This window comes from Nicrophorus vespilloides, unplaced genomic scaffold (assembly GCF_001412225.1).
Source record: "Nicrophorus vespilloides isolate i.1.1-1 unplaced genomic scaffold, Nicve_v1.0, whole genome shotgun sequence".
NCBI lineage: Eukaryota > Metazoa > Arthropoda > Insecta > Coleoptera > Silphidae > Nicrophorus > Nicrophorus vespilloides.
The window spans coordinates 99386-118095 of NW_017098530.1; the positions used below are offsets into that span (position 1 = coordinate 99386).

The 18710-nt window shown below is 31.6% G+C and overlaps 1 protein-coding gene and 14 non-coding genes across 15 annotated transcripts; 6 read left to right on the forward strand and 9 right to left on the reverse strand.

Moving 5' to 3' along the window:
- Positions 1–5065: 5065 nt before the first annotated feature.
- Positions 5066–15869, forward strand: LOC108562663 (glutamate decarboxylase-like; the record flags this gene model as incomplete). The annotated part of the gene is made up of 2 exons (XM_017921078.1): positions 5066–5195; positions 15636–15869. Coding segments are annotated over exons 1-2 (292 nt in total), but the record flags the coding sequence as incomplete, so codon positions are not given.
- On the reverse strand, positions 9680–9751 carry Trnah-gug. Its single transcript has one exon. It is a non-coding gene; the product is annotated as a tRNA-His (tRNA).
- Positions 9841–9912, reverse strand: Trnah-gug. Its single transcript has one exon. It is a non-coding gene; the product is annotated as a tRNA-His (tRNA).
- Positions 10059–10130, forward strand: Trnah-gug. The gene has a single exon. It is a non-coding gene; the product is annotated as a tRNA-His (tRNA).
- Trnad-guc lies at positions 11735–11806 on the reverse strand. The gene has a single exon. It is a non-coding gene; the product is annotated as a tRNA-Asp (tRNA).
- On the reverse strand, positions 12365–12446 carry Trnal-aag. Its single transcript has one exon. It is a non-coding gene; the product is annotated as a tRNA-Leu (tRNA).
- Trnak-uuu lies at positions 12869–12941 on the forward strand. The gene has a single exon. It is a non-coding gene; the product is annotated as a tRNA-Lys (tRNA).
- Positions 13035–13106, reverse strand: Trnad-guc. The gene has a single exon. It is a non-coding gene; the product is annotated as a tRNA-Asp (tRNA).
- Trnad-guc lies at positions 13338–13409 on the reverse strand. The gene has a single exon. It is a non-coding gene; the product is annotated as a tRNA-Asp (tRNA).
- On the reverse strand, positions 13475–13556 carry Trnal-aag. The gene has a single exon. It is a non-coding gene; the product is annotated as a tRNA-Leu (tRNA).
- Positions 15258–15329, reverse strand: Trnah-gug. Its single transcript has one exon. It is a non-coding gene; the product is annotated as a tRNA-His (tRNA).
- Positions 15471–15542, forward strand: Trnah-gug. The gene has a single exon. It is a non-coding gene; the product is annotated as a tRNA-His (tRNA).
- A 1905-nt stretch (positions 15870–17774) lies between the features above and the next one.
- Positions 17775–17847, forward strand: Trnak-uuu. The gene has a single exon. It is a non-coding gene; the product is annotated as a tRNA-Lys (tRNA).
- Positions 17848–17928: 81 nt separating this feature from the next.
- Trnak-uuu lies at positions 17929–18001 on the forward strand. Its single transcript has one exon. It is a non-coding gene; the product is annotated as a tRNA-Lys (tRNA).
- Positions 18002–18093: 92 nt separating this feature from the next.
- Positions 18094–18165, reverse strand: Trnad-guc. Its single transcript has one exon. It is a non-coding gene; the product is annotated as a tRNA-Asp (tRNA).
- Positions 18166–18710: the final 545 nt, after the last annotated feature.

An 18710-nucleotide genomic window follows, 5' to 3' on the forward strand; every position in this document is an offset into this window, starting at 1 on the left:
TGCAATTAATAATAAAACAGATTAGAAAAGCAATGAATTTAGACAATAGTGACATTCCCTATAGACTAAAAATGCCTAAGATCCTTATAGATTTTAAAATTAGAAGAACGTTTTTAGTTATTTATTTTTATTGTTAAGATTAATATTTATACCAATATGTGACGGATTGTAAATAATAAATTTATTAAAAAAAAATTATATATCGTGTTAAATAAATTTTGTTAGTACAAAAATATATATTAAAAACACCATACTGTGTATTTTTTTGTACAATACAATCTTTTATGAATATTTCAAAATAAATATCATTTAAAGTTAGAATGAAATGAAAGTATAATTTTTGAAATGAAGTATAATGATGTATGGTGATTGATAGATAATTAAAACAATTTTGAATTTATAAATTAATATTACCTATGTATTGTATAATATATTTTTAAAACTTTGATATTCTTTAATAAAATCTATTATTTTTATACAAGTTTAAAGCACAATAATTGTAATAAAATTAAAACATCAGAATAATTTGTGTGTGCCGCATGACAAATACAGGGTCATCATTTAAATACTAATTACTTTCTATTTTAATTAATTTCAAATGTTTTCTTTGAGATTATTAAAGTGTCATTCATGGAAATTAAAAATGGAGAACTTCACGACTAAGCAACGTGTAAAAATTATCAAAAAAAAAACAATTATCAAGACGAAAAACCTAACAATAATCTAACAACGGGAACGGGAACGGGATGTAGAAGTAACCGTTTGATGTGGTAATAATCTGAGTGAGAAGAGTTCATGAATTTTGTTCATTCTGAAATAAACCAAGAAATATTATTATAAATAATGGTACACATATTAAAAACAGAGCAAAATTGTTACTGTATAAGGGTGTCATTTTCAAAACTAAATAAAATGTATTTCCAAGAAGAGTGATTTTAAATGAAAATTATTTGAAAGTGAAAAAGTTATTCCATTTTAAAATGGTCTTGTTCAGTGATTCCCAACCTTTTTTTGTGTAACATTTACATAATACGCCATACGGTTAAACTATAAACTTGTCCATTTTCCAATTGCTGCCAAATTGTCCCCTGTGGGGTGTGGACCACACGTTGGGAAATATTAGTCTACTGACTTTTGGGACCACCCTGTATTAGAATATTTCGTTGTTACCTTTTCTAAATGATATATACTTAATGCTTCCCTGCATACGATAACAGCTCGAACCGAAATCTAGATTGACATTTTTCTTTAATGTAGCAGATAACACACTATATGAAATGTATTGATTGGCATGTTTTGATTGTTGTTGTTGGCCGGATTTGTGGCGAATTTCAATTTTTCATATCATTTCGAAGCAACAGAGGATAAAAGGGGAGGCGAGATAAATCGGGTTTATCGAAAACTCGGCATTAAATTGAATATCGATCGTTGGATCCGTGCCAAGAGACTCGCCGCGAGAACTTCTTCTTCCTTTCTAAAAGTTATACACCCATATATATATATATATATATATACGAGCAGCAGGGTAATGGAACAAAACTTTGAAATGGCCCGGATCCCAACCAACCCTTAGCGGCCTCCAACCAAATGAAGCGGAGGCCGCCTGGGCTTGTTGTTTCCCGGGGATCTGTTCCTGGGGACCGAAGGCTCGAACGATCGGTGACGTCAACGGAAATCTGTGTATGTGTGTATCTATGTATGCGTGTCAGTATGGGGGCGGTTGGGTGGTTGCTGCGCCTCCTCCGCGGCAACGTCAGCTGCCGCCTCCACGCGATTGGTGTGTTTATAATTGATCCTAAATGTTTATACGGGAGCCCGGTAATTGCTGGGCTCACTTAGCATCCAAATTGATTTTAAAAGCAGCGGCACTGCTTTCGGAACCAAAATGACACCCCTAAGAATTATTTATGGAGGCTTATTCTCTCCAATTTAACCCACAACGGCTAACGATTTTACAACTTTAAATATTATCAAACCAAAGAAATCACTTTAAAATATTTACTATTTAATAAATTACATCAATGTTCAAATTAAAATTTGTAAATGTTTATTTTGTACATCAGAAATTTTGGTTCCACAAACACATTTAGTTTTTTTTTTAAATTTTAAATAAAATTTGCTTATATTTTTGGTTCCATTTAAACTTTTATATAGTTTAATATTACCCCATTGAAATGTAATGTTTCAACGAATTTTTGTAACATAATTATCAAAATTGAGAACTGTGAATTAAAAAAAAAGAAAGAATATCGATTCTGAAAATCATTCATATTCATCATACGAAATATTTATAACATAGATTTAAATTTCAACATTATTCAAATTGAAATCTATAAAGGTTGATTAAATTACATTACTAAGGCTTTTTGTTTTGTTTAGAATACAGTAAAACCATTTTTTGTGTGATAGTTAGGGACCGCATAAAAGAAATCGCAAAAAAAATATATTCGAAATTTTCATAAATTCTTACATATAATAAATAACTTTGTATAATACATTACAGATTGTTTTTTTACGATTTACGAAATACATGAGAAAGTGCATCCAAACAAAATAAATAATTAAATTACATATGGATTTTTTTTTTTTTAAACTTTTAATTTCTCATTGTACAAGCAAAGACATAAATAAGGTGTCAAAATGCACATACATAATTCGCTGCTACTCGTGTTAATCCAAAACGCGCATATTCTTGTGATGAATTGGTTCAAAATCGACTAACATAATTGTTTGAGCAGGTTGTGCATATGCACACTAATAGAAAACACGTTGGAATTGGTTGGATTTCATATACCGCATAAAAAAAGACCGCACAAAATCAGGTTCTACTGTATATATGTTGATCTATGTTAGTAATTCTTAATGTATTGTACCAAAAATGTTGAAATAAAACATTATAGCAGTAAATTGATTCTATAAATCTCACGAACAATATAATAAAAAAATATTAGAACAACCTTGAAATAACATAAAAAAGTATAACTTCAATTAATCTTAATTTTACACGTAAATTCTGACAACTTTTGTTCTAATATTTATAAATTTTAATATAATACGCTTCACAAATTGTATACATTTTCGACGTTATTTACAAATTCAATCATGTATCTGTTGTTTTTGTTTTGTATTTTTGTTTAGAAACCAAGGTGTTTTACAACACAAAAAACAATATTGCTATTCGTAACTATTATTAAGTCAGTATTTAGTAATGGTTAAATGTAAATAAATATAAAATATCTGCATATCTCTTGAAAATGTTTTAATCATATTAGATGATATTATTAGTTACATGTTTGCGAATTTGCAAAAAAATATACTAATAATGTTAACTGAGCAACAATAAGGTGTCAAGAATACGTAAATATCACATACGATAAGCAAATGTTTACATTCAAGAGTGAAATGAAAAATGAGATCTTCTTCATAATAACAATTAATAAATTATATACACTAAATAAAATAATTGTTTAGCTAATAGTACGAAACAAATTCACAACAAGGTTATATTGCAACTTTCTCAAATTGCATGTTAATTTTAGAAAATAAGCGGGAAAAATATTTGAAAATCTACAAAGAGCTCTTAAAAAGGGCTATTCACCACAAGGTTTTCTTATTAAGATATTAATTTGAGGATCTCTTGATTAAAAATATGTTATTTTTTTATTATTTAAATAATAAGAATTTAAAACTTTTTCAATTTTTTTAATATGTTTTTGTATCTTGGTTCACAATATCCATGATTTTTTATTTTTAAGATCAATAATTCAAGTTGTCAGTTTTTATTCATTGTTTTTGGATAATGACTACCAACTTTCTAATAATTCAACTATTATTTTAATAGGTATTATCTTCAGTTAAATACAGCTTTGATTAATTTTAGTATTTAGATTGTTAATTTGTTTTTGGATATATGTGTAATAAATTTATGTGTTACACTATAATATATAAGAATGAAATGTACTTTATTATGGTAAAATATTAAATTTGAAGTAAGTTAAAAGCAACTAGTTTTTTTTTAAATGATGTTATACTCTTTAAGTTACTAAGGAATTAAACTGTTGGTAATAGTGATGTTTAAGTGTAACAATTGTTTTAGTTTAAAGTTTTATGGGTGCGGTTCTCCGGAATTTATCACGTATAACCTAGAGAAAAAAAATCCTCCCCGGCTAAATATATGTTTGTGTGTTTGCGGTCAGGGATACAGAGTGGTTATTTGTTCGTTTTTCCACCCCTATACATATTGTTTTGCAACCCATTTTCCCTCCCCAACAGGTAGCGTCGGATTCGGTATGGCGACGTGCTCGGAAAAAAAAGAAGAAAATGCTGGAAAAACTAATTCGGTCGAGCGTATAATTTATTGGCGACAGACGTGTACCAATGGTGGCGGCCGGGGGCGGCAGCTGCTAAACGGGGGCGGGGCGCATGCGTCGTGACCCACGACCGCCTCCGCCAATGGCGCCCACCAGTTTCCTACCGCGATCAATATTCAAATTGAAATGGAAAATAAAAATAAATGACGAGAAAACGAAATAAACCAAAGAAGTGGTATATTTTTGTTCTGATTTATGATGATGACGACGATTAATATTCGGAATACTCTAAGAGGTTTCTATGATAAGATGCTGTTTTGATTATGGTTAAAGTAATTTGTTTCTATGGAATCAAAAGATATTTTAATGTGGTTTTGACGTTTCGAAGTGTCGTAAATCGTGCGTTCTTTTTTAATATATATTGTTTTCGTGAGAAAAGCCCTTTTGTCGCGGATACAGTGGACGAAGGTATCGAGAACAATACCACGAAGAAAGCTTTTAATGGGTGTCACAAATTTCTATGGGCGAAGAAATAAAGGGCGTCCCACCCGAAATTGGCAATTAAACGTTAATTATAGTTTCCCCGAGACTATAAAAAGAGCGGTTGTCGAAAATTTTCCAAAAGGGAAAATGCGCGGGGTTGGCCACGAAATACACACAACCCTCTTTCCACGCCTGGAAGCTCCGCCTGGTGGGTCAGAGCTCCGCCGACGCAGACGCGCGCAATTCTCTAAACTAGGTCACCTAGTGTGACCTTTCCAGCGAGCTTTCGGTCCAGAGCTTTAGACGTTCCACAGCCTCCAGAAGACTCGGCCCCGTCAGCAACCATGGCAAACTCCAGCAACTACAAACTCTCTGCCGCCACGGCCAACTTGAAATACACCGGTAAGTTACTAGGACCGTTACCAAAGAGCTTCCAAGAATCTCAATGATCAATCAACAAAGTACCATCAACATACCAACCTTACAATATATAAAATCAATAATTCCCAATTCGATCCAGACACCTTATTTTTCACCAACACACAAAAAAAAACACTTTAAAATCATCCTTGAAACTATAAAATATTAGTTAAATAATACTCAATAAATCAATACTTCTGATTATCGAACTAAATTATTTATTGGAAATTAATTTAAAGATTACAATGATACAGATTCAGCGATTATTGCTTTATTCGCGTACACGAAACAAACTGACGTACTAATTATTGAAATCATCTCGTAAGCAAATGGAATAACATTTATCTTCCAACTCCGCTTGAAGTATAAATTTGAATTAGTACAACTTAGAAATAAACTAATTGTAAATGTCAATATGACACCAATCTTTCCACGGAGAGAGAAAAATGACACAATGTTTAAATGTTGCGGGTTTCGAATAATATTGCACAATGGTATATTTAGTTGGTGTGTTTATTTGCTTTTGCGGTCATATGATCGTGATGCATCGGTAAATTAATAATTCCTTCAAAAAAAATATACATTTTCTGATTGTAAATTGAAATAGTAAATAAATTCCTTGAAATTTAATTAAATAATATTTTAACATTTATATTTCAATGTATTTGAAAATGAATGAATCAATAAATATGAAATACACATTTTACTACGTACGCATTGGTATGACCAAATGATTATTTTTTTGAAATTTATCAATAAATTATTTATCAATTAATAATGTTTTATAAATTTATTTATCATTTGTGTTTCATTAAGTAAATATAACAACATTTTTAAAGAATAATATTTGTGCTCAGAAAGATCTATGATCAATATCACTTTGTAGTAGTTAAATTTTTGTTTTATTATGATTGTATGACAATGATTAATTTTGTTTTTTTTTAATTGTTTAATATTATTATTTATATTTGTTTAAAAATAAATATTCATTTTTTGCTACTATAAATAATGTATCATAATTTCAATTGAAATCATCTTATATTATTGTACAAAAAAAAAGAAAAATGTTGCCTCTTCTTATACGTATAGAATTTGACCGACGGTACGATTTTTCTGTTTCTGTAATTGATATTCAATATAGGCGGAAATGAACGAAATAATTACTTTGAAGCAATATTATACAAATATACAATATATCAGTGATCACAGACTTTCTGAAATTCTTGATTAACAAATTGAATAATAATAATATTTATTGCAACGATCATACTTGAATATATACAAATGAATACATATAAATCAAATCTTAATAATACAGAAAAATTGATACAAAAAGGTAACTTATAATAAATATTACTATTATTATTATTTATAATTGTTTAGAGAATAAATTAATTCAATACTGTTTTTTATTATAAAGCTTCTTAGTAACAATTATCTTTGTCACATTTTTCAATAAAATTGATTATTGATATTTTTTTTTAATAATAAAATAGTGAAACTAATACAATATATTTAATATAACAATTGTATAATCTTTTGAATGATTACTGTCAATCGCCCGGGTTAGTCTTTACAATGTTTCCAAAAAATGTAATTAAAGTATATATAAAATTAGTATTTTAATAGTTATTATATTAACAATTAATTAATTGGTCTTATTATGGTGATACGGTTGTTAGGTCATCAATTGAGGAATGGAAAATTTCCGAGGATTAATGTAGTTTACGTAAGATTATTTTATCTTGTATACTTGACATTTTCGATATGTCAGGTATTTGAAGCGCCATGTCTAAATGAATTCTAAAAATAAATATTAATAGTAATAATACGTTAGTAGTATTTAACCTAAGTATCATCTGAACTTCATAAGATAGTAGTGTACAAATGTTTAATGAATCAACATGACAAATAAAAGTTGTTATGAATGAATGTTATTATATATTATATTTAACTTCGTAATAGAATTTTAATTTAATTAAATCAAATAAAATGTAGATAAAGAAATTATGTTATCATTATTTTGATTACAAATTGTATACATATAAGATATCCACTAATAAATAATATTTGTAATTCTTAATTAATTTAATTGAACAAAATAAAAATAAATTACATAACATTAATACTACACATACAGTCAAGTTTTTTGGTGCGGTTTATTTTTTTGTATATATTTAGTTTCTCAATTAGTCCATTTTAAACAGGTCTGTGTGAGATATTACTTTATAGGTATTATCTTAAGTGTTTCAAAAAGTAATTATAAAAAGTTTAGTCCACTATGGGTTTCTGTTGAAACTTTCTGTAATAGTACATCTACTATACGTGATATAGGAAATATATATTTGTCAGGTGTACCAATTATTTTACAAATCTAGTGGTCTAATATCTGAACATATAACAATTTAAATGAAACTATGTCAGTAGTTAGGGCAATCATTTTTAATTATAATATCAATTATGCATAGTTAATTAGAAAATATATTGTTAATAATATTGAATAGTCTAGTTAAAAACTGATGTTCAAAATAAATAGTAAAGAAAAATTGACATTGAATTTCCCATATTACTTTATAAATACAATGAAACCTCGCTTAACGAGCATAATCCGTTCCAAAATTTCCGGATTTTTACTCGTATAGTGAATCAATTTTCCCCATATAAACTAATGTAATATACGATAATGCGTTCCATTTTGGAGTCATTTTTCTTACAATTTATTTTGCTCGTTAAGCGAAATGCTTGTTATGCGAGGTGCTCGTTAAGCGAGGTTCCACTATACTTGTATAAGTTACTTTTAATGTGATGAAACTCGTGTACATACTAATTATCTGCAGATGTAAAGATATATTCAGAAGGTTATACGATCAAAGAAAATATGAAATGACGAACAATTATAATTGCAAAGTTCAAGGCTCAAATGAAAAAAATCGTTGTTATGCATATTTGTAAGGGCACATTACTTCCGCATCGCCAATTCTATTTCTCGCAATTATTAAAAAGAAAATAGAGAAAGAGTAGGACAAAGGATGTGAAATATCTTCGTCCCTTCTTAGAGGATGAGCAAAAAACGACTTTTTAATCACGCGAAAAGGGTTCTGGAATTTGTTTGCTCTGCGCGGGAGGCGGAAATCAAATCGCGTTTATCAATGGTCCCCAGTGTGTACATAGGAATTAGAGCCCTTATTTGCTCTGAACGATGCGCCCCGCTGCGAAGTTGTCACTCTGAACTCACTCTCTCCCCAGGCCCCGTTTTCGGGGGGTGCATAAATAATAAATCGTCCGATTTAAAGCCCCACCCCAATTAAGGGATTACCTGGACCGCAGGGCAACACCTGTGCTCAGACGAGATTTACAACAGCTTCCCCCAATTTAGTCCATTGAGATTCACTGCCAACGAAAAATAGACACACTGTCTATAAATCAGAGCCAGTTTTATAATACTTCAACCCTCTATACGTGTGCGGCTCTTTTTTTTTTCTATTTGCGAATCCTCTGGGACCGTACTTTAAAGATCCTCGAGGGAGTTTCTTTCATAACTCACACCGCATATCTTCACTTTTTTATATTTAATATATGAAGACGTTATCTCGAAGATACATAGCTATTTATTTATACTTTTCCGTGATGTGCTACCATCTACTTGTACGCTTTTATCGAGTATGGATTTTGGATCAAAAAGCGTTGAAGTTGTTTAATGGATTTTTCTCGTACGCTGGTATAACTTTTGTCGGAGAACGGCTGCCACCGACGGCAACATCTGTGCTTAAGAGCGAAGGAGGTGGAGGCAAGTAACATTCGTTTCATCCCCCAAATGAATCAATACTGTATGAACATTAAATGCACGCTGCACAAAATTTGAACAATATATATGACCTACATTTCATAAAATAATCAATAGGATTGTAATTTTTGTTATACAATAATATTTTACTTATTTTCTTTTATTATTTCAAACTTTTTTGTCTGTAATTATTTATGTACTTTATATGTCTCAAAAAATATTAGTTATTTTACTCTGTGCAAAATCTTGTAAACAATTTTTGGTGTAATATATTACTAAGCGGTTGCATAACTATTCTGGATGTATAATAATATTTCCAATTTTCAAGATTTGAATTAACATTTTGTAAAATATATAGAAACAATTCAGAATTATAGATTTTTTTACTTTATTGAGTAATAATTGTAATAATATAATCTGCCTGAGTAACAGCAGATCTTTCATCACAACTTGTTTTTTTTTCTTCAAAATTTAACAATGAATGGTATAATATTGAATGAATATTGTCTAAATATATTACAGAATGAAAATTAATCAAAAATATTCTACTATCCTGATCAGTGAGGATTCGATCATGAGTTACAACGATCACTGCTTCATTTCATCAATTTAATTAATAATTTCAATACGGCGAGTTTTTTGCAATTTTAAATGTTACTTACCCAAAAATTTTCTGTCAGAATGCCGTGACCAGGATTCGAACCTGGGTTACTACGGCCACAACGTAGGGTCCTAACCACTAGACGATCACGGCTTAATTTCTTCAATTTCTTTGATATGTTTTATTTTGAGCGCATTCTATGCAATGTACATTGTTAATTACCCAAAAATATTTTGACAGAATGCCGTGACCAGGATTCGAACCTGGGTTACTACGGCCACAACGTAGGGTCCTAACCACTAGACGATCACGGCTCTATAAATCAGAATATGCACCTTAACTGGATCAATATAATTATTCTTTCCACCTGTCATCAAAACTTGGTGAAAGTAAAGAACTAGAGCAGAACAACATTCAGCAATAAACAAATTTTAAATTAATAGTAATATGTGCTCTAGTAGCCGTGATCGTCTAGTGGTTAGGACCCTACGTTGTGGCCGTAGTAACCCAGGTTCGAATCCTGGTCACGGCAATGTGAAAGCATTGTCACGGTAGAGTTTCTTTTTATTCTCCTACCAAGAAGAGAGATGTATATAATCATAACGTATCATCCGGTAGGACAATAAATTTAAATTGGACCATATTTCATTCGTTGTTAAATCCAAACCATTCAATTTCCATTTTTCTTCCGAGCGAAGGGCAATCCTCCCTCACACTCGAAAACGCAATGATGCGCCCCCATTCGCTTTTACCATCCCCCATTTAGTATTATTTTCGCGAAAAAGCCGAAGTAATTTTTCAAACCTTAATCCCTGCTTTATTTAGTGCGGACTTATCTCCCGCATTACCCTTGTCTATGTTGGTTACCCAGAAACACTCCCCTGAGAACCTCGGAGCAACAAAGAAGACGTGCAAAGAAAAAAAAACGAGCATTACGGACGTTGCTTTATAAAGAGTAATCAATAAGAGATATAACATATTTTCCCATCAATCAAGTTGCATCGTCCTACTCTTTTTCGGCGTATATTCAGATATTAAATCTAATCTTGAGATACTCGTATAAAAATAGAATATGATGGATTGGAAATGTTTGTAGAATATGCCGAAGAGAGGTTGCAACCTATTTAGTTTTTAATCTAACGTACCCCTCTTGCTCCAAATGCGAAAGGAGCATCAATTCCTCATTGTTGACAACATAAACGCCGAAAAAGGGCCCAAGAGGGTTTTAATTAAAGCCGACCCTCTCCGATTCCCCCAGTCAGTGGTTTCAATTCCGTAACATCATCGTAAGGGCGCATGCACTGATCATGAGAGGGGCTTGCATGCATACAATCTTTTGTACGCTTTCTAATTGAAGCAATAGCAAAACTAATTTTTTGTTTGTCTTTTGGTAATTATTTCTTGAAGTAAAATATAATTAATACCAGGAGTGAGAACTGAAAATCATATTTAAAATTGATTATTTCAGCTAAATTATTTCTTGTATCAATATAATATAATTTTCAGAAATTAATTAATTAGACCAGTGATGCCCAATCCAAATCGTTTGATGGACCAAAAAAATATTTCTGTTCTTAAGTGGGTCACAAACATTTTAATAATAATAATAATAATGTTTATTGCATAAGTTGTACAAAAAAACAAACATATACAAAAATAAAAAGAACAAAATAAATATATATAATTTCAAAAAAGTCAACTGTTACAAAGGGCAATTGACCATACGTAACATGTGTCATAATTAATGTCAGCGGTCGCCAAACTTTTTGACCTCACGGACCAGTTAATTCATAATTTTAAATCCCGTGGACCACTAATAGGATAACTTAACATGATGAGTAAGTATATTCCACATTTTTCTGCGGACCAGCGAAATTTTCTCGCGGACCACCACTTTGGCAACCGCTGGTTAATGTGACACTTATTTTATATACCAAAATTCAAAATATAGAAAGATGAAAACTTAAATTGGGCCCATGAACCGCAGGTTGACCATGCCTGAATTAGACCATACATGAATACCAGACTTCTAGTGGCAAGGAAGCAACTGTGAGACATGCAATAGAACTTAGGATAACTGTATATTTATCAATTTTCATATTATTTTATAGTACTAGGGATATATTAAAAGCAATCCTCCCCGGCGGGGAATCGAACCCCGGTCTCCCGCGTGACAGGCGGGGATACTGACCACTATACTACCGAGGACATATAATACCAATTTTAACTATATTTATAATTTCTTCAAGTACTATATAGTACAATTTATCGGGATAAAAGTATGTCCTTGTATTTAAAAAATGAACCTAATGCAGAATATTAATTATGGGTACGAGCTGATTTGTTCTTTAAAGTAAAAACTCTAAAGATCTTTACCTAAAGTTATTTGTATGGGACCTCTTAGTATTAAATATATGTTTAGGGTGGTAAAAAAAGTTATAATCATATGACCCTTTGAGCCAGACTAAATACACTTGATAATTGTGTGAATATCCAGGTTTGATATAACGTTATGCAAAGGATAATATTCGATTTATGAATTTTTAATTATAGTAAACAATATTCTAATTTTTGTTATCACTTGATATCTTACTTTGATTAGGAGAAAATCATAGCATTGATTAAATTTAAGAAGTTCATATAAATATAAAAAGATTAGTTTGGTAAAATACCTTAACTTTGACTCAAGAATTTCAGTTCACATTAAGTTCAATTTAACCCCTTTTGGTGACTCCTGAAGTTATAGATTCATTGATACTAAAATTTTGGCAGCGGTGGGATTCGAACCCACGCCTCCGAAGAGACTGGTGCCTTAAACCAGCGCCTTAGACCGCTCGGCCACGCTACCTTACATAAACGATTTCAAGGTCAAAAATATTTCGCCATCATTTGTAAATTTATAGTAATTAATTTTATGATATAACAAATATTAACAATACTACTTCTCAATATTAGGATTAATCAACCTTTTTGACCTCACAGATCACTAAACTTAAAATATTGAATCTCGTGGACCACTAAACCCCATTTTTTTTCCCACGGACCACTACAAGGATTTTTTTTTTAATAAGATTCTAAATATGAAATAGTATTTATATTGGGCCTTTTATAAAATTGCAACTAAATAATAATGGATTATGAATATAATAAAAAGGAGGAGAATCTCTAAGCTACAAGTACCTGGGCAATTACTTTTATATATAATATAATATTTTTTAGAGAACAATTGTTTAATAGCTGTCAATTATTACAAAAAATAACGTTTATAAAGCCCGGGTAGCTCAGTCGGTAGAGCATTGGACTTTTAATCCAAGGGTCCAGGGTTCAAGTCCCTGCTCGGGCGAAACATTTTAAAATGAATTACTTGAAAGAAAAGAAACGAGTTATCAAAACTGTTGTAGTAATGGCAGAGTAGGCATCTGTACAAAATAGTATCCTCCCCGGCGGGGAATCGAACCCCGGTCTCCCGCGTGACAGGCGGGGATACTGACCACTATACTACCGAGGACTTATAGTACCATTGTGAGCCGGATTTGTAATTTTCAGAAGTACTATATAGTATTAACTAAAAGTTTAAACCCACCCTTTGGGAGGGAATGGAAAAACACCCACCAACTTTTGAGTAACTGTTGACAACTTGCAGTACTTTATGACTTTTGGGAAACACTGCTTTAAGTTCTGTATGATATATCTGAAGGTATTATTACTATAAATGCAGGAGATTTATTAAAAGTTTATCCTCCCCGGCGGGGAATCGAACCCCGGTCTCCCGCGTGACAGGCGGGGATACTGACCACTATACTACCGAGGACATATTAGTACTTTCAAGTATAGATAATAGATAACAAATTATTAAGTACTTTAATACTAAAACCTTGGCAGCGGTGGGATTCGAACCCACGCCTCCGAAGAGACTGGTGCCTTAAACCAGCGCCTTAGACCGCTCGGCCACGCTACCTTATATTTATTCTATAAGGCCTTTTTGAAAATGCCTTATAACTAATTAGGTTAAACTTCTATTTATATGATTATTTGTTTATTATCTACAGATTTCTATATATTTGTTTTAAATTTACCGTCAGTTTAGAGTCAGACTAATTCAGAAAGATGGTTGTTATTATAAGACTATAAAGATTATTATTTAATTCAGTATAGTAGTAGAATTGATTTTTTTTATAAGTTTGTTCTATCAACAAGTCCAATGATGCTGGGCTCAAGAATAACCTATAAAGTTAGAAACAAATTGACAGGAATAATTCACAAGATTTTTCAAAAAAAATATTAATAACTATCAATATCGTTGTAGATAATAGAAATTGAAAAATAAATAATTCATTACGTTATTATTATAATGCAGTAAACACTCCGTAGATATGAAAAATACTTTACAAATTACTTACAAATAGAATCATCCAATGATCCAAGGTCACGATAGTATCAACGTAATCAATAATCAAAAAGCACAAAAAATAGCGAACTTGTGAGTCGGTGTGTGTTGTGCACGTTACATGCAACGACTGAACTCCTTCCCTAACTATTTTCAACCTTTTGGAGGGCGGGGAATTGAAAACACACCCTCGCAGTTACGCTAGGTTAGTGACAGGTTCTTTACTTTGCCAGTGCTAAAACAACATATAGTAAATTTCACGAAATGAAGTCTATATCTAAATTTAGTGTCCTAGAAGTAATTTTTAATATTCGTAATCAATAAATATATTTAAATTAATATTTAAACAATAAATTTAATTAATTCAAATGAATATATTAATGATTGTTAGAATTGTAGGTGTTTATTGATGTAGTTATTAAGATATAAAAAAATCCTATAATTTTAAGGACATTTAAAAAAAAAATGTATATGCAAGGAATAAAGCAAAAGTATGTTTTATTATTTTTTTTATATAATAAGTTCATATATAAGAAATCATTATTAATGTTTAAATTGGAATTAATTTAAAAGGTTGAAAGTTTAATACTTGCGAAGTTTTATGCACTGAAGTGTCATACTTTATCAAAAGCTTTTTTAACGTGTAGAACGTGTATATGCAAGGAATAAAGCAAAAGTATGTTTTATTATTTTTTTATATAATAAGTTCATATATAAGAAATCATTATTAATGTTTAAATTGGAATTAATTTAAAAGGTTGAAAGTTTAATACTTGCGAAGTTTTATGCACAGAAGTGTCATACTTTATCAAAAGCTTTTTTAACGTGTAGAAGAGATTGTCATTAGATTTGATATGATTAAAATTATATGTAATATCTTTACGATTCAGCACTGAAAGAATTGTGTTTGCGTAGAGAGCCAAATTGCTCATCATTGAGTATATCAAACGCAACCAGGTTACGACTAGACTAGTGATGGTGAACCTTTTGAGATCATTGTGTCAAAATTCGTAAAAAAACGTAGCATAACTCAAGTACTGTGTCACTTAATTTGCAACATTTCATTAGTGATAAACATTATATTTTTGTGGTGTGTCACCCATAATATCTCGCCGTGTCACCTCTGACTGACACGTGTGTCATAAGTTCGCCATTAGTCTAGTAAAGTAACGGCGAACACGGCTTTATTTCTTCAATTTTCTTGATATTTTCAATTTCGAGAACCTTTTATTGAATATACAATGTTAATTACCCAAAATTATTTTGCCAGAATGCCGTGACCAGGATTCGAACCTGGGTTACTACGGCCACAACGTAGGGTCCTAACCACTAGACGATCACGGCTTGTTATTGCATATTATTGTTGATCTAGATCAAAATCAAGTTCATTATAATTGACCGTTACTCTTAATTAGTGAAAGTGGTGAAGTGGACCATGAAGTATACGTAATTGACTTGGTAAGTCAATTTTTCATAGCTCTGGTAGCCGTGATCGTCTAGTGGTTAGGACCCTACGTTGTGGCCGTAGTAACCCAGGTTCGAATCCTGGTCACGGCAATGTGAAAGCATTGTCACGGCGGAGCATAAGTTTTACTAAATTATAATTTAACTAATTTGTGATTAATATTAATTAATTTACTTATTTTTCAGAGTTGTACCCGTACAAGGATTCCGCTGTGAATTCTAAGGAATTCTTGCAGAAGATCGTCGATGTTCTCATGGAGTTCGTGCGATCCACGAATGACAGAAAGGAGAAAGTGCTCGAATTCCATCATCCGGAGGAAATGAAGAAGATTTTGGATCTGAAGATTCCCGAGCAAGGACTGAGTCTGCAATCACTCATCGACGACTGCGCTACAACCCTCAAGTACCAAGTGAAAACAGGTGAGTGTAGACTTGTAATTGAATACTGCCGGAGGGTGGGTTATCTCCCCTGCAGAGTTCGCAGCATATGCACACTGTTATTATGTAAGCGGGTTTAGCGAGGAGGGTGAATCTCTAAATAGATGCGGTGACATTGTAAATAGTTCTCTCAGTGCAGATATAATTGAATCAGATATCTCACTCCCAGTTCTGTTAACAAGCTATTGAGGATGAGACGATGCCAACCCATACCGAACAAACACAATATATTTCATTGGCACCGGAAGTTGGGGGAGGTTTGACTTTATTCCTCCGCTGCGAAACAAAATCACGCACGCAATTGTGGCTCTATTGTGGTTATCACATGTATGGATACACTTAACAAGCTATTTTTTGGCGCATAATTTTGAAATAAAATTTCAGTCACGTTTTGAACAATATCATATATACTATAAAACTAATAGTAAAAATACAATATTTGTTTATTATAGATAATTTATGCTTCAAATTATATGTTATCAGTATTGTTATTTTTTATTACTATACAAATAATATATATTGTTTACATTTCATTAATCGTTTGCTTTTACAAGGTCTATAAATTATGTAACAAAAAACCATATGTTATCGTTTTGAATTATATACAAATATGAGATAAACTGTTAAAATAATTTATACCTATTGAAGTGCGACGTCCAGAACTTTTAGTTTAAACCAACCTTTCGAGCCTCATGGACCACTAAGCTGACTAAAACAAATAATCAGTATCTTTTTCAGTACACGAATGCATCTTAATTGTATATATATATATATATATATATGAACATATTATTTAATGTGTCACCCAAAATGTCTCGCCGTGTCACCAATGCAATACTTGAAAATACTATCATAATAATAATAATTTATTGGCCAAACATCAATATATAAGAAAAAAAAGTACATTCTATACATAAATAAATTCTAACATAAAATAAATATAGACTAGCCAAAAGCCTTACGACCGAGGTCTTTCCGCCCATACTATCATATATTTATAAAAATCAATTATTGTACTGTTGTGTCCAACCTTTATTATTACAATTATTATTGTTAATATAGTGTATTAACGAACTAGAGACATCTATAGCGTCTCTTAGTCGCCTTATTATATAAACATATACATATTCATAACACCATGATCCCAGTTCGATAAACTTTCATATAAACAAGAGAACCAAGCGTAAACAATCCCATCGGTACTACTATACCTTTACTCAAAATTCAAGTCCTTTTACAAACACATAATAATCTCAACAATTACAATCGTAATCGATCATCTTTTTCATATAAACAAATGCATAGGATTTTGTCCCGGTCTTATAATAAACAAAACCACCAAGGCCGAATACCGTGGGAACGCTTAATCATCAATATATACAAGCTACTCCCAATCACAACTATTAATAAGAATTAACTTTGACGAATAAAGTCTCAGCAAAACCTCGTAAGATGAGCATAGTCTCAGATGAATCTTAAATCGACCAAGTAACGAATAAAGTTATTTAAAACCAAACGAATTTTATTAAATTCCCAACAAATATGACTCCAGAACGACAACGCCAGACAATATTCTAGTGTGTCCAGAATTCCATTCCTGGGAAACAACAATACAAAGCACTTTGCTTAATTGTTATAGATAGTAAATGATCCTACCGATATGTGACTGGCAAACGGGTCGACAGGACCCAGCAAATGTGAAGGGGTTTCCAGGAGACTCATTACTGGAAGAAGAACAATACAAATGATTATTTATATGTCAAATATATGTTTTTTTCTAATTATTTCAAGTGATATTTTTATATAACAATACTTTTAAATAAAACCCTAGGATGGAAAAATATATGCAAAATAAAATTTTAAATAAATATTTATTGCTAATATGTAGCCCGGGTAGCTCAGTCGGTAGAGCATTGGACTTTTAATCCAAGGGTCCAGGGTTCAAGTCCCTGCTCGGGCGATTAATTTTATAATAAAATTCTTTAAAAAGAACAGTAGTTTGCATATTTTCAATTGTGCTATAAAAAATTGTAAATATAGAGCCCGGGTAGCTCAGTCGGTAGAGCATTGGACTTTTAATCCAAGGGTCCAGGGTTCAAGTCCCTGCTCGGGCGTATCGTTTTAAAACTAACAACTTGAAGGAAATGAAGGGACTTCTCAAAACTATAGTATTATTAGGTAGTAAGCATTTGTACAAAAGTATATCCTCCCCGGCGGGGAATCGAACCCCGGTCTCCCGCGTGACAGGCGGGGATACTGACCACTATACTACCGAGGACTTATAGTACGATTATGAGCTGGATTTGCAATTTTCGGAAGTACTATATAATAGTAACGAAAAATTTAACCTCTCCTTATAGGAGAAATCAAATGAGTAACTGTTGACAACTTGTAGCATTACTCTAAGTCCTTCCCAAAGTGTGGTACACGAGCCACCCGGGAGACGGTAAGAGTTTGGTGAACGCTATAACATGCAGCAGGTTTTGATTGCGCCTGGTGCAACAACATTTTGGGAAACACTTATATTTTAAATATTCGGAAGTACTAAACTATAGCAATGTTTCTCAATATTTTTGAAGAATGGATATGTGTACGAATATTTTTCACTTTGAGAGTTAATGTGTATAGTACTGAAGATTTATTAAAAGAGTATCCTCCCCGGCGGGGAATCGAACCCCGGTCTCCCGCGTCAATCAAATCAAATCAAAAATAACTTTATTTACAAACATAATTATTGACCCTTTTACAAATTTCTAAGGGTACAAGCACTCATCTTATTGCAAATCTTTCAACATATTTGTTTTGGGTTTGCATCGGTTTATA